Here is a 16,036-nt window from a genome sequence, read left to right as displayed (position 1 = left end):
ATTTTCAACAATTTTCTCCAACATCATAACTAAGATTAATAAATATGTTCTTTTGTGGACTGCTAACTGGTTAGAAAAAGCAACAAAGGAAATTTTTCAACATCAGGAATTAAGCCACAGAATCCCTTAAGTATCTGTGTTGGGACCAATGTTTTTTAATGTTCATAAACTGTCAGACTTTTTGCCATGCACAGCAATTGAAAGTCAACCTCATACTCAATAATATTTTATGCCATTGAGTGTCATTATGGATTCAGGCTGCCCTAAAAAGTTGATAAATAAATAAAAAGCTTCTAGATTGATATAATGACTCTTACTGGCTGAGGTTTTTTATTTCCATCTCATTAGCTTCAGCTCTTATGTAAATAATCTGAGGTAAGATGTAACCTGTTCCACTTTGCAGATGATAGTAAACTATTCATACTAATCTATGGTACTTCCATACTGAACAATAAGTGAAATTCTACTTGCTGCACTTGAAAATAAGAATATACAACAAAATCTCAATATAACAGATTTTGGAAGTCACACTTGCTTGAATTTATTTCATTTGGGTTATATTATTATGTGATAATATAAAAGAACATAATTTCTGTCATCTATATAACGACAGATTAATTTCTGTCATCTATATAATGACATCATCACAATGATGTAATCTCTGATCTAATTATTGGGAATAATAGCTATTTCTTCCCTCCACCAAGATTCATTATATCAAGATTATACCATGTTTCCCCGAAAATACGACAGGTCCCGAAAATAAGGCCAAGCTTGATTTTTGGGGTGGGAGTAAATATACGCCCTCCCCCAAAAATAAGCCCTAGTGAAGGGATTGGCATGGCCAGCAGAGGAGACAGCCCTTTCCTTCCCCCATCATCTCAGGGCTTCTCGCTCTTTTTTTTTTCAGTATTTTTTTTTATTTTTTTAAGACAAACAAACATTTAATACGTCAATCCTCCCTTCCCTGTGACATCTCGGTGTTATCTTCTAGGCTTCTTCTCGATCTTCCATAAGTTTCTTCTATCTTCATCTTCATCCAAACCATTCTAACATTTCATTGCTAAAACAATATTGTAATCATCATTTGTACATAATTATATCAATCATTTATATCTCTTTTCCAACCAACTATAAAAATGATTCCATGTTTTAAAATATTCTGATTCTTCCTTATCCTTAATCATCAAAGTTAATCTATTAATTTCTGCACAATCTAAAATTTATTAGGTTCACCACCTTCTCCAGAAGGTGGAGTACACCAACTCTGTCAACTCTTATCAACAGGGTAGAAATCATGGAAGATACTGGTATATGTCATCATGCTGCCTCTCAGCTGCCCTTTTCCTGTTCTATTCTTTTGCCCTGATTTAATACAATTCTTTAATATAATAAATAATTGTACTAAATCAAAAATAGCTCAAAGGAAGTGTCACACTGTATATAGTTAACCTGTGGAATTTATTATTCCACAACACAGTGATGGCCTGGTAGTTTTAAAAGAAGACTGAATAAATTCAAGGATGGCTGTTCTATGAAGCAATTTTGATCTTGAGTTTCAGTGTAGTCTCTGAGCAGAAGGGGCAAAACCTACAAATACTAGTTTGAAGGGAAAAATGGTGAGAGAGAGATTGCGAGTACTGGACATTTAACTGGTCACTGTGAGAAAAACAATGGATGGTCTTATTATTTGCTTAAGAATCAATATTATAAAATTCACTCCATTGTAAATCAAATTCATGCAGAAGCTTATCTGGTTTTAGTCCAGAATCCTCTCAAGATACTTTCAAATATCATTGCAAATATCTCTTTCAAACTTCTGTGTGTTTTATAGAATATGGAAAGCTGCCTTATACAAATTATATTTATACAATGCACTATAGTTGTCTTAATTTTTATTTAATAAACCTCAAAGGTTGGATTCATACATAAGATGGTTTACAAGCCGCTGGCTTCACACAACTCATTAACGCCTTTGTAAGCAAACCATGCTCTTTTTTTTCCTGTAAACCATTCTCAGATAATCCATGTAATGCAGCATAACTGATCTAACTTGATTGACATATTACAAAAAGCTATAGTTTTTAACCCAAGATTTTTAATAAGCCAGCAAGAAGGAAAAGCAAACATGTGTTGTCCCCAATTCAGGTCTGAGCCTGTTGCCAAAGCTGATGAAAAACACCAGACATGAGGTGCAGATTTTGTTTCCTTTTATTGAAGCTTCAGCAAAAGGAGTCTTAACCTGCAAAATGCCAGGACCCAGAACAAAGGATTAAGAGAGCTTTATAGAATTTTACTAAAGCTGAAGGCTGGAGAAGGTGGGATATATAAGAAATATCATCTAATAAACATTTTGATAATGATCTAACAATTTGTTCTATTGGTCTCTAGCTGTCCCTATTCCTAAGCCTTGGCTAATGAATGCTCCAGAAAATTATCTAATACACATTCTATTTGGTCCAGGCCAGGGGTGGGTTCTACTTACCTTTACTACCAGTTCCCAGCGGAGCCAGTGCGAACTGGGGGCAACCCACCACTGGTCCAGGCCATCCCTATTTCTAACTTATAGCTGAGGTATGCAGGATGTCTAACTCTTTGTTACTGTTTATAAATTCTCTAACCGCCTAGAATGGATACAAGTATTACACCTGCAAATTCTAAACAGTCTTTGTTCTTTTCCAGACAGACTCCACAAATACAGGCGTCCCAGTTTTCTTTCATGCCATAGCCTTGGTTTTCTTTTAGCAGATAAGCTCATCACATGGTTAGTGTAAAACATAGTAAACATGGTTTGAACTTTGAAGATATCAAGGATTAAACATAGGACTTCTTCCCTGCAATACATACACTATATTATTGGATTCATACAATAGTCTTATTTATGGATCACTTTAAAATGGTTAGCCCAAGGAACCAGTTCTGAAGGTTTACATGATACGCTGAACCACAAACTAATCCTGAGGACTAGGATCCACTCAACATGCTAAAATAGGTTGGCCAGTTTAATGCTTACTTATAATTAAACAGCCAAACGAGCTCTATTCCTTTCATTTACAGTTGAAGCAAATTGCCCAGAACTGCATCTCTTACCCTGCTCACCACTTCTTTACCCTCCTACCATCGGGAAGGAGATACAGAAGCATAGCCAGCTGCACAAACAGGCTGAAGAACAGTTATCCGTGGGCTGTCAGATTCCTGTATGCGAAATAACATCATAACTACGTAGTACGATCAACTTGCAGGGCCGGCACAACGTGTAACATGTTCACACTGGTGCAATAAGACTGAGTATTTTGTTATTATGATTTATTGGGTTAGGGATTTTCTGTCTTCACTGTGAGTTGTATTGTGTTGGGGGTGTGTGTGCCCTGAGGGAGCTCAAGCAATCTCATTGTACGTATGTTGTGCACTGACAATAAAGATTTGAATTTGAATTGATAGGAAGAGGCCAATCTGGGAATTTCTGCTTCAAATGTAAAAGGAGAGGAATAGAGCTGGTTTGGCTGTGTAGCAACCACAGGTAATAAGGCAGACCAGCTGACAAATCAAGTTAAATCATCAAAGGGCTGAGCAGGTCGCATGATTCCCAGCCATCAGAGTTGATGAACTAAACGTAGCTTTTTCAATCACCACAATGAGAAGAAGCCACGCGCTCACATGATTCATGTGTGTGAATCCAGCTACTATTAAAGATCTGAAAGATCCCTTTCAGCTCTGAACGACCTCTTCCCTGAATTAAGCGGGCCTGGGGGGTGGGATTGCGCGCTTTCGCGCCCCCTCCACTGGTTGCTTTCTGGCGGGAAGCGCCCCTTCTTCCCTCAGTCGGCTTGTTCTGCGCGCAAAACGACAGTCGTCCGCTCGTCGGCGTCTGGCAGCACCTATCTACCTAGAGTCGTCATTCCTCGTAGAAGCGGCGGGCCGAGGAGGAGGCGAAAGTTGCTCCGGACCGTGTGACCGTCGGGAGGACCGTAAGCCATCCAGGCTCCCCTCATCCTTCCTTCCTTCCTTTTCCTCCTCCTGCCCGGAGGAGAAGCCCAAAGAGCCCCAAGGCTATAGAAAGGCAGCTGTCCGCTCTCCAAGCTCCTTAGACGGCCGCTTCTTCAAGCGGGTAAGTACTTCAAACGGGGCCGGCAGGCGAACCTTGTCGTCGGGGAAAGCGGGGTGTGGAGGAAAGAGAGGACGGAGCAATTTAGGAACGGGGCTCCTTCGCTTTTCTGTCATTGCGAGGGATTCGTACGGTGACGGCTGGGTTGTCGCCCTTCGAGCGCCCCGGACGGTTCACTCAGCCGTACGCTATGGAGACGCCCTAAGACAGGGGTCTCCAACCTTGGCCACTTTAAGCCTGCGGACTTCAACTCCCAGAATTCCCCAGCCAGTCCGCCAGGCTTAAAAGTGCCCAAGGTTGGGGAATTCTGGGAGTTGAAGTCCGCCAGGCTTAAAGTGGCCAAGGTTGGAGACCCCTGTCTTAGGGCAGTGTTTCTCAACCTTGGAAGCTTGAAGATGGGTGGACTTCAACTCCCAGAATCCCCCAGCCAGCGTTGCTGGCTGGGGGATTCTGGGAGTTGAAGTCCACCCATCTTCAAGCTTCCAAGGTTGAGAAACACTGTCTTAGGGCGTCCTAAGAGAGTCGCTCCAGGCTGCCGGTGGGATTTTGAGCAGCGTGGTGAGGTGGACAAGGGGAAGCTAAGCAGAGCGGAGTGCCATATCTTTTGCAGGGCGATAAATACCGTAGGGAGTGACTTTAGTCCGGGTCTAACTGGGAGCCAGGTAATTTGAAGTGAGTGGGCTGATCCTGGAACAAGCAGCATAGGAACTTCATTGAAATATCCAGCTTTTCTCAACGCTGGGGTCCTTTGCTGTATTGATCTATGGAAACAAAGTCAGACTACTGGATGGAGTTTATTGGGAATTGTGGCGTCCAGGTTTGAAAAACCATCATTTAATCCTTTTTTTGAAAAAGGGTTTGTTTGTTTTTAATGTTGTCATTTTATAATTCACTGCAGTGTATGAGAAATTTGTACGAAGTGTCGTATTTGTACTTTATAGAATACTATACAGTAGTTATACTTAATTAAAAGCAGAAGATTCAGCGAGAATGCAAAGGTGGAGTAACTTTGGTGATAATATTCTGCCTATCCCAGCTAAAGTTAGTTAGATTGCTACAAAGTAGTGTAGGTGAGGGCAAGAAAGGGTCTAATTTTCTACAATGGTAATTTTAAGATTCCTATATAAGTAGTTAAAATGAAAAACTCCAAATACATGGTAGCATCTCTTTAAAGACTCTGCAAAGATTTCATGCACAGCATGCACTTGTTTATCTTTCTATTGCCTCAATAACTGAAGTTACTCTAAGTGGCTTACATGCCTGGGTTCAAACAAATATTAATAGCTAATCTTTAAAAGGTTGCAATGTGATGCCTGTTGATATAGGGATGACTCGTATTAAAGATGAACAAGTATCTGTTTGATGGAGGTTGTTTCCTAGGAGTTATTAGGAATGGCCTATTTTTATAGCCCTAAACCTTACTCAGTGCCTATTGATTTAGGACCAGTTAATTTCTGAATACAGATTTGAAGCTTAATGGTGAATGTGTATCATAAGGATCAATTGCATTTTATTTCAGTAAGACTTGCATAACATCCTATATGGTAGGGTCTGTAAAACCGAACCCAAATGAAAGTGGAGTTGCTCAAAACATGTCTCATTTTTGTTTCTATAAAGGGTAGCAAATGGATAATGAATAAATAAAAATAAACAGTGGGTAGTTAAACTGAAATTCACCAACTGCAGTTTGGATGATTTTTGGCAGTCAATTTAAAAAGTTTGAAAACAGGTTAATGGAAGATCAGCTCTTAGTATTGATGTCCATTTGCTGTGTCTTCAATCACAAAGTATTCTTTATGTATTGATTGCTGTGAATTTATAGTGGAAGGAAGTTATTACCTCAATACACGCTTGAGAGTTTCTCAATGCATCCAGTTCACTACTCTGTGACGCAGAAATAAAGTAAACATCTGTTATAGCAGAGCTACTCTGATGTTCCTATGACTTAAAATACAAGCCCACAACTTTTCCTCATCCACCTATCCACTTAGGAATGTTTGTATGTTCTGTCACAGGATACCCCAAATTTATGTTGAACTAGATTGGTTTTCATGGATTGCAATGCTATAAAAATATTTAAGGTGCTTCAATATTCTTAGCATAGCGCTAAACTTTAAGCCATGTTTTACAAACCATATTATATAACAATGTAATAACCTGGTCTACACAAGTTAATATCACCTATATTGGTGATTGGTTTTGAAATTGGTTTTGTACTATGCAGATATTAAATGGCTGAAAGTTTCCTTATTAATTGTACCATACAGAAGTGTTATAAGTCATCTTGTAGTTAAATGTGTTGCTTTTAGCTAGCTTAGTGATCTCTTTTATTTTGGTTTACACACAATATTTTAGGCTAAAATATTTTTGATTTAGTATGTTCTCAAACCTAGAATTAGAGAATCTTACATTCATCCATTCACAGTGAACGAATCTATCGTAATCTATGGATTGTTGTATATAGTATATGAGCTATATTGGGTTGCAGTATTTACAAATTACTGTATTGTATTGATGTCCATTTCCTTGTTTAAAGATTTGACCTATTTCAACTTTTCATAGTGACTATAGGGTACAAATCATTAGTTCTAAGAGTTGACATCAATTTGATGACACATAATCATTGATTTTGTCAGAACAAGAAACCTCTGTCAAAGATTTTGCAAAAGATACAGACGACCTGTAATACTGGAAGAGGGTAGTGAGAATGATTTGGACCTATTTTTACGAGGAGAAATTAAGGGAATGCATCTTTTTAGGTGCATGAAGACGGATCAAATAGAAAATGAAAACCTGTCTCTTTTGTTCCAGAGTGAAGATCATGAATTAATGTTAAATTGCAGGAAGGAGATTCTGATTGAATATTAGAAAATTTAGCAGTTAAATCAATTTCTAAGGGAGGTTGGAGCTCTTCTTCCCTAGATGTGTTCAAGCCATCTGTTGAGGGAGCTTTAATTAGGATTACATCATTAATAAAATTGGACTCATTAACCTAAATGCATCCTTCCAATTCTCTGATTTCTTTAAAAATGGATACTGCCAAGGAATAGCTATGCTATATTCAATCATCACTAATTCTAAGAGATCATAAGCAGATATTCTGTACGTTTTTATTCTTCAAAACTTCATTAAAACTTCAGCAAAGATGAAATTAATATTCTGCATGTAACAGATGTTAGTAGAATATTATGCATGCTTTGAAATGATTTCAAATTTAATGCCTCTCCAGTACCCACCTTTTTGTACAAAATCAGCAACACTGCTTATCAAGAGTAGAGATGTAGGCATTTGAATGCATTGCCCAAGATATATACTCATTTAACAACAGAGCAATCAAATGAAATATTGGCTTGCAATAAAATAATTTTTCTCTAGTTGTTAGAGTGTTATTTTCTAACCTCTTAAGATGTTTATAATATTTATTTTGCTTGAAGTTTTCTTAAGCAGGCACATTGTATATATAAAATAAAAATGGCAAATTTGTTTTCTTGGATAGTCGATGAAGATCTGTGTTGTTGTTAGGGATGATCCGTCTGTCATTCTAGAATTAATGTAATTTGCAGTTCCATTTTCTACAAAATGCAAAAGTCTTAGAAGTGCTTTGAAATGGAGTTGTTGCTTAGTGATGAAATTGTGCAATTGACTACAGTAAAGATTTCCACCTTTATATTGTGTATTGTTGAATTTTGATTGCAATTAAATTTAACTCTTGCTTTGAATACACAATCATTTTTTGCCACACAACTACACTTAATAGTTGTCTTTTCCAGCATATTGCCATTAGTGATCCTGCCAATCACCTCCCTTTTCTGAAGCAATTATATTCTTCATAAATTCTTCAAAATCAACTTATATATCTACCTATTTATTTTGCTCATTATGAGAGTGGCTTTGGAAAATGCCCTCTTTGAAAAAAACCATCCATCCTGCTCCAAACTTAGGAAAGAATATCTTTTAATGGAGAACTGGTTTTCTCTGTGTCTGGAATTATCTCCAAATTTAAAATGCAAGGAATAGTATTAGACAAGAATGCTGATAATATGCAAAAATTAATGCCAGTATTGAATTAATTCTGAAATTACAGTACGTATTAATTACTTCTGTCTAAGTAAGTAATGAAAATCAAGATTTTTATAAAGTAGAATATATAGGAGAGGAACTTTTAAACGAGTCCCAGGCAATGCAGTTTTCTTCCCATAGAGTTGATTTGACTCCCATTCTCCATGTACACAGGATAACTGCTGCATGAACAGCTTCACTTAGGATTGAAATCCCATGGGCATTTCCATTGCAGCATTCCCATGGTCAAGTGATCAAAATTCGAACACTTGGCAACTGGCATATATTTATGATGGTAATGATCTTTTGCAACCTTCGGATAGGGAAAGTCAATGGAGAAGCCAGATTCACTTAATAGCCATGTTATTAACTTAACAACTGCAGTGATTCACTTAATAACTATGGCAGGAAAGGTCATAAAATGGAGCAAAATTTATTTAACAATTGTCTTGCTTTGCAACAGAAATTTTGTTTTTTACTTTTAGCATTAAATTTTATTTTATTCAAAAATTTAAACTACAAATCCTGGATATAAATGATAACATCAGAAAATTGACAAAATAGAAGTGAGTAAATAAATCTACCGTAGTTAGTAATTCATAGTGGCAGCAACCCCCAAAAGTTGAAGCCCCACAGCTCAGGGAAAGGAGGTGGTTTAAACTTTTCTCCTAAATGGCAACAAAGAGCAGGTCATCTTCATATGAGAGGTAGACTTTTCCACAATTCTGGGTTTGTCACAGAGAAAATGAGTTTCCTGAACCCCATTGCATTGCTTCAGGGTGTGTGAAGATGCACACCATGTTTCTCAACTCACACATATGGGATGGGCAAATTTTTATCTAGAGAAGATGTTCCCAGATATAATTCTGAGTCAGAATGAGTTGTACAGCTGAGGTTCATCAAGTTATTGACAATAACTTGCTCTTCTTTTAACTCTATTGTATGACTTGAAACTATGACAACAATTTCAGCAACACAGTTCTTCTCACACAGTAGAAAAGAAATATAGAAATATATTGAGGCAGTTAGTACATTGTAAAGATAACACTTATGGGAATGCAGAAAAATAGATTGAAAAATCATTATTTAATATTTCTGTCGCCTCTTCAAAACCCCCATTCTTTAATAGACTCTACAGCCCATTTAACTGGGGACATAAGTGGAATTCTTACTTCACCAATGTGTTAATTTTTTTGTGTAGAACTGCACCATACAATGGCTGTAATTGATAGGGTAGCTTGTTTGACTACAATGGAAAAAATATCTTTATTGAACCATGTACAAAAGCCTCTATAGATCATTCAGATAAATGTTCAGATAAGCTTGGCCACAAGAACATTATTGTTTCAGTATCAATAGGGAACAGGGAAAACATTTTGTGCACAAACTGTTCTATATGTAGAAGAGCTACTTTCAGGTGCTTTGTATCTGAAGCAAAATGAGTGTTTCGGATATATTGATTCTTACTTGGAATATGATAGAGTAGCTTTGTTCAGGCATGGATAGAAATGCAATTGTTTGAAATAGAAGAGTTTTGAGAGAGGAGGAGAACAAGGAAGATCCAAAAATGTTAGCCGTTAGGGAATGACATGTCATAGACGGAAGACAGGGTGATGGGCAGGCTGATAGGATCTGCTACACTGGGAGTTCCTATGTGAAGGAGAGAGTTACACACCAACCTTGCTCCGTTAATAATTTCTGTCCAGATTTCCCCCCACCCCCACCAAAATCTAAAACAAAATCAAACATTCCAGGTTTTGCTTTGACTGACCTATGGCTTATCAGATTTCTGGAAAATTATGATTTATTCCAGGTTTCAAATAAAAAACATTTTCCATTCTGTGCCCATCCTGCTCCAAACTTAGGAAAAAATATCTGGCATGGATAATTGGTTTTATCTGTGTCTGGAATTATTTTCAAATTTAAAATGCAAGGAATAGTATTAGACAAGAATGCTGATAATATGCAAAAATTAATGCCAATGTTGAATTAATTCTGAAATTACAGTATGTATTGTAGTCTAAGTAATTAATGAAAAACAAGATTTTTGTAAAGTATAATTTTATTATGAAATTCCTAGCAATTTCTAAATTCTGTACGCTATATCAATGTTCTAGATTGGTCATTGTCATCTGCCCCTATTGTGTGAGCCTTGATACATGTGTTACTTTAGTTAATTCTGGTCTAGAATTAATGGAACTATTTTTCAATATTCTAAAACAAAAAATAGCTAAATACAGTTATATATCCCAAATATTAAAGATTTATATTGTGTGAAAATGGCAACTGTCTGATATTTCAGATTCTTTATTTTTTGCATTTTGTACTTGCTTTTGTAGCTTCTAAGGAAAGCTAATTTTGGAAGGATTGTCTTTTAGTATAAAAATTACTAAGCATTCTTCTGTTGCAGCTTTTAGAGAGTGATATCTCTATTCTGTTTTCACTTCTACTATTTTCTAGCTACATGTTTGTGAGGGTACATATGGAAAATTAGAAAGCCGTCTATGATTAAAGCCAAAGTTTCCAACCTGTTAGAATTGGTAGGCACAGATACAGTGTTCAGAAAATGTCAGGCTATCTGCAGCAAGGGTGGCTTTGAAAAGTCAAGATGCCAGCAATGAGATTACGACGCATGTCAAAAAGGAGCAGGGTTTTATTGCGTGGTATTAATCACGATCCTGAGCTTTTTAATGCCCCTGCAGACATCCCTGGAACATGTAGTGGGATTATTGAAAAGTAAGTGCTGGGGAAAGACAGACAGTTCCCGTAATTTTGCATTTATTAGAATATCACTTGCCTATGACTTTATTCCATCCTCCATAAGATCACAGGTTTAAAGGGAATAGAAATGTGCCAATTTACTTTTCCTCTGGGATGCTGGTTTTATCTCAGGTTTAAGGGACAAATTTGAATTCTGCTCATAGGATCCTCATGTTCAAATTTCCTACAGCATTGCTGTTTACCTAAAAGCTAGTTGTCTATATAGGATATATATAATTAATTTTTAAAAATTAAAAATAGGTTCAACTATTTTACAGAGCCTATTTTTATTTTTATTTTCCCTCATCAAATAGAAGTTTAAATGTTTAGGTGTTATATTAATATTCTATTCTTTTTCCTGTTTAACTTCTCTTAAAATTAGGTCACATTTCAACTGCTCTAACCATCACTTGAAAAAAAGGATGGAAAAAGCCACAGAATTTTCATCAGATGGCAACTCTTTGATTAAAGCTGTTTATCACAGAAGACTTCGCCTTACAAGATTATTGTTAGAAGGTGGAGCCTACATTAATGAAAGCAATGACCATGGTGAAACACCTTTAATGGTTGCTTGTAAAACAAAGCATGTAGACCATCAGAGTGCTAGCAAATTCAAAATAGTGAAATACCTTTTGGAAAATAATGCAGATCCAAACATACAAGACAAAGCTGGAAAGACAGCTTTGATGCACGCCTGCTTGCAAAAAGCTGGCCCTGAAGTGATTTCTTTGCTCATTAGAAGTGGAGCTGATTTAAGTTTACAAGACCATTCAGGAAACACAGTTCTTCTATATTCAGTGAATTCGGAGGACAAGGAAACTCTAAAAATTATTCTAGATGCTTGTAAAGCAAAGGGAAAAGAAGTTATAATCATCACCAAAGACAGATCTCCATCTGGAAAGAAAAGAACTAGGCAGTTCTTAAATGTACCTCCTCCTGATGTTGATGAATGCCAGTTTTCAAGTTCTTGTACTTCTCCGTCAGAAGTAGAAGTTAAAACAACCTTGCCCCCTCCTACAGATTCAAATGACACAAACGAGTCTCTCTTTAATTTCAAAGAACTGAGTCATCCTGTAAGAAAGGAAGGTGCATCTGAACAGCATTCTCCTTCTAGAAAAATACACACAGGTCCTCAAATGCCAAACACCAAAATTTACTCTGAACCTTGGATGAAAACTTCCCCTTCACTCTTGAATCAGAACCAAATATCTTGTTTACAAGAAGAGCTTCATGATATAACTCCAGAAGAAGAGTTATGTTTCAAAATCAATAATCTAGCCCTGTCTAAGAGATATATCACTAGGCATCACAGCATTGATATTAAGGATACCCTTAATTTCTTGAAAAGCTTTGAACAAACTGCCTCAAGAAAGATGTCATGTGATGAAATAAACTCTAATTCACTTTTTGGTGAGACTGGTCGAAGTGAAATCCCTTCAGACCAAAATATGGATTTGACCCATATGAACTTCATTTCCACCCTGAAAAGCATTGTTCAAAGGAGAAACCTGGGTGCAAACCACTATAGTTCTGATTCACAGTTAACTAGCTTAGGCCCTGTTACAGAAGACAGCAAATTACTTCTAGGGAAGAAAAAGCTTCTTTCACCATCTCCATCACTATCTTCAAGTTCTAAAGAATTGATTGAAAATATGCCTCCAAGTTTCTTAAGCAGGAGAAATCACGCTATTCTAGAGAGACGGGGTTCAGATCATACTGCCCTGGCTAGACCTAACTTTCTCCCCCCCTTAAACGTGAACTTTCATTCCCCAATCTCTGATCTCTATAAGATAAATAACATATCTTCCTGTGGACAAAAACCCCTAATTCCAGCAGCACCAGCTTATCCCAAAGACTTCAAGAACACAACTCTGTTGACAAGAAGACAGTCATTACAAACAGAGCAGATCAAGCAGCTGGTGAACTTTTAGCAAATGATAAACAATGATGAGAAACGTGTGTCTGTTCCCTCAATTTTTTTTTCTTGTATGAAAATTAGCTGCTCAAGCATCTCTGTTAACAATTACATCAGGCATTCGTTTTTTTCTAAATTGATGTTGAAATGAAGCTGCAAAAAGAACCAAATCCTGTTTGATTGGGGAAATATATGTCTATATATAAATGGATCACACATGTAAACCTTAATGTTTATTTAGCTTTAGCTTAGCATGTTGTATGAACCCAGCCCATGGTAGCTTATGAACAGTATCTGTGACTTGGCAGCTTATTTGAATTCATCTGCAGTGAGCTACGAAATACCGCTGCCCTCATCATACATTCCATTATAAACATGAAATATTGGATATTCTTGCTTAGCATAAGTATTTTAACTACAAGTTGTTCATAGAACACTTTTAACATTAACAAATGTTATGCAAGTGATTTTATACAATCTACTGCATCCTTCTCCAGTGGAGCTTCCCAGACGTGTTAGTTAGACTATCCATCAGCTGCTCATCCCCCTGTTGTCATGTGACTGCATTTTGGGCACTCAGCAGCTGACCCACATTTATGGCCATTTGCAGTGGCCTTTAGTCACATGAATGCAATTTATGATGTTTTTGCTGAAAATCAAGTATTTTCTTGTGATTTTTAGCAGAAATGCTCCATAATGAACAATGGGTTCACTTAACAACTGCCACAAAAAGGTTATAAAATAGATCTGGTCATGGTGACCCACTTTATGTCTCACAAGTTATCACCTAATTATGGCAGGGTCCATTATTATAAGTCAAGGATGACCTGTATAATATATTCACACGGGTAATAGAATATCATTAGGGAAAGAAAGAAAAGGAGATCTCTATGTGCAGATAGAGATAGCTTAGCTTTCACATGTGTCACTTACAAATTTAGAGATACTAAAAAAAAACAAAGCCACTTCTTTAAAAATTGTTGAGTAATATTGTGTTTATTAGTCCCTTCTCTAACAAAGTTCTTGATCAAAATGCATTAAGACTAATCCAGACTTTTCAGTAGGACCAGTTTAGCCATTAACTATTGGGAATATTCATATAGTCTGATTTTTTTCAGATGGGTTAGGCTTCAGTTTCTGTAATTATCTAGCCAATAATCCAGTCTGAAAATTATGGAAGTTGAAGTCTACCACATCCAAAGGTTGTTAGGAGCCCTAGTGATGCAGTGGTTAGAATGCAATATTGCAGGCCAACTCTATCTACAGCCTGGAGTTCGATCCTGGCTGTGGCTCAAGGTTGGCTGGCTCAAGGTTGATCCATCCTTCCGAGGTCGGTAAAATTAAGACCCAGATTGTTGGATGCAATATGCTGACGTAAACTGCCCAAAGAGTGCTGTAAAGCACCACTGGGTGGTATATAAGTCTTAAGTGCTATTGTCAATTGCTATATTGGATATTTGGATCTACAGTGTCGTTGCATGGGAACGATAGCTTTCACGTACAGTTAGGCCTTGCTGAATTTGGCAGGTGCTCTTTTTATGTTTCCGCTACGTGTTTTAAGCTCTTTAGACATCTGTTATGAAAAATAACTTTGCTATTTACTCTTGTTCTATGGGAATAAAAAGGAAATATGAACACTGTAAATGTCAGAATTAAACTTTGTGCTGGAACAATTCCTGTGAAGAAATGTCAGACCTCAGTGCTTAGCACTAACAGGTGCTTTAAAATTGTTTTGAAGCTTTTAGTCTCTCAATTTCTGAAATAAGATCAGGATTTACAACAATAAAAGTATATACCTAGATTTAAACCATGGAATTATTGATGGTGTTTTGTTCTAAAGTTTTTGGTACACTCAATACTAAAATAGTATTAAAAAGACTGCAATTTTATGCAATTTTTACAGATTCTTCTGAGTATCAAGATCTTCATTTAGTCTTTGGGATTATGAGGTGGCTTCTTCTAATCTGAAAAGGGATTTTATTATGGTATCTCACTACTATTACTATTGTAATTACTATTACATTACTATTACTATAGTATCTCATTACCATTACTCTAATAGTATCTCCCCATTGTGTTGTCCTTATACAACTCCCATTACTTTTCAGACTACTATCATTAGCTGCACTAATTAGGGGAAACTAAGGAATGAGAAAGCCAGATGAAGAAATTTATATCAAAATTAGTTAATCCTTAAAATACCAAGAGACTTAACTGCTTTTCCTAAAAGACTGTCTATACCTCTAGAAATAATTCTTCCGGAACTGTCCATTGTTCACTATTGTATGCTGTGGAGTAATTTCAGTATGCAACCAATAATTATTGGGAAATTGTTGTCTTAATGTAATTAGAAAAATCTAAAGTATACAGCCAGTAAGAAATTAGTTTTGCTAATAAATTAGCATGTTGATTTGATAAATGTACCTTGAGCTGCATTATTATATTTATGGTTTAGTATTACGCATAAATCTTTTCTTTATAAATTTTCATAAATCAGTTCTTTCAGGTCCAATTCCATGATATACAACCTGCTCTAGATGATAAATTTATGTACAAGGGGTCAGTCAATCTGTCTTAACAACATGAAAGTAATTATATATAACATATGCTGGTAAGCACTGAAACAGCTTTTTCAGAGTTGAATAACAAGATTATGCAGTATAAAATCATTGTAGACTTATTACAGTTTCCTTTATGTATCTTCTGATACACCCACAGCCACAGGCAATGTGAAACAGATAATGTGCACTCTGAAACGATTAAATTTTTTTGTTTCCAACCTCAATACAACTCTGTTGGGGAGTTATAAGATAACATGAAAAGGGTTTATGCAAAATATTTAAATAAATGTAGTCAAACTTCAGTAAAAGCCTCTCTGATTAAAAAATTGGATAATGGAAAAAATAAAAAAAGGCTAATATCCAATTTAGATAAATTACATTTGAAAGGGGAGGCTGTTGTATTTACTCTCTGCAAATATTCAAATAGATTGGCTCTGTACTGAATGATAAAGGGAATAGCTATTTTTCAATGATACAGTAGTTTCAAACCACTATTTTAAAATGGAACCAAATCAAAAAATTTCATTTGTTACAATTTCATTAAAGTATTAGTTATGAATTGAGGCAAATAAAAGATTTCCTACCAAAATTTCCTATGTTTCATTTTACTCTGTTAAATTTTAATTATAGTTGATA

The 16,036-nt window shown here is 36.2% G+C and overlaps 1 protein-coding gene across 1 annotated transcript; it reads left to right on the top strand.

The window, feature by feature from the left end:
• Positions 1-3,820: 3,820 nt before the first annotated feature.
• ANKRD34B (ankyrin repeat domain 34B) lies at positions 3,821-15,989 on the top strand. The gene is made up of 2 exons (XM_034441198.3): positions 3,821-4,108; positions 11,307-15,989. Exon 2 carries the CDS (start codon positions 11,347-11,349, stop codon positions 12,853-12,855), a length of 1,509 nt encoding a protein of 502 aa, XP_034297089.2. The 5' UTR covers positions 3,821-4,108; positions 11,307-11,346; the 3' UTR covers positions 12,856-15,989.
• The last annotated feature ends 47 nt before the right edge of the window (positions 15,990-16,036 follow it).

The sequence above is a fragment of the Pantherophis guttatus genome, chromosome 2, assembly GCF_059756535.1.
Source record: "Pantherophis guttatus breed Tessera chromosome 2, ASM5975653v1, whole genome shotgun sequence".
In the NCBI taxonomy this organism is placed as follows: Eukaryota; Metazoa; Chordata; class Lepidosauria; order Squamata; family Colubridae; genus Pantherophis; species Pantherophis guttatus.
Note: the sequence above shows the minus strand (reverse complement) of the source record. Positions and strands in the feature narration are given on the sequence as shown.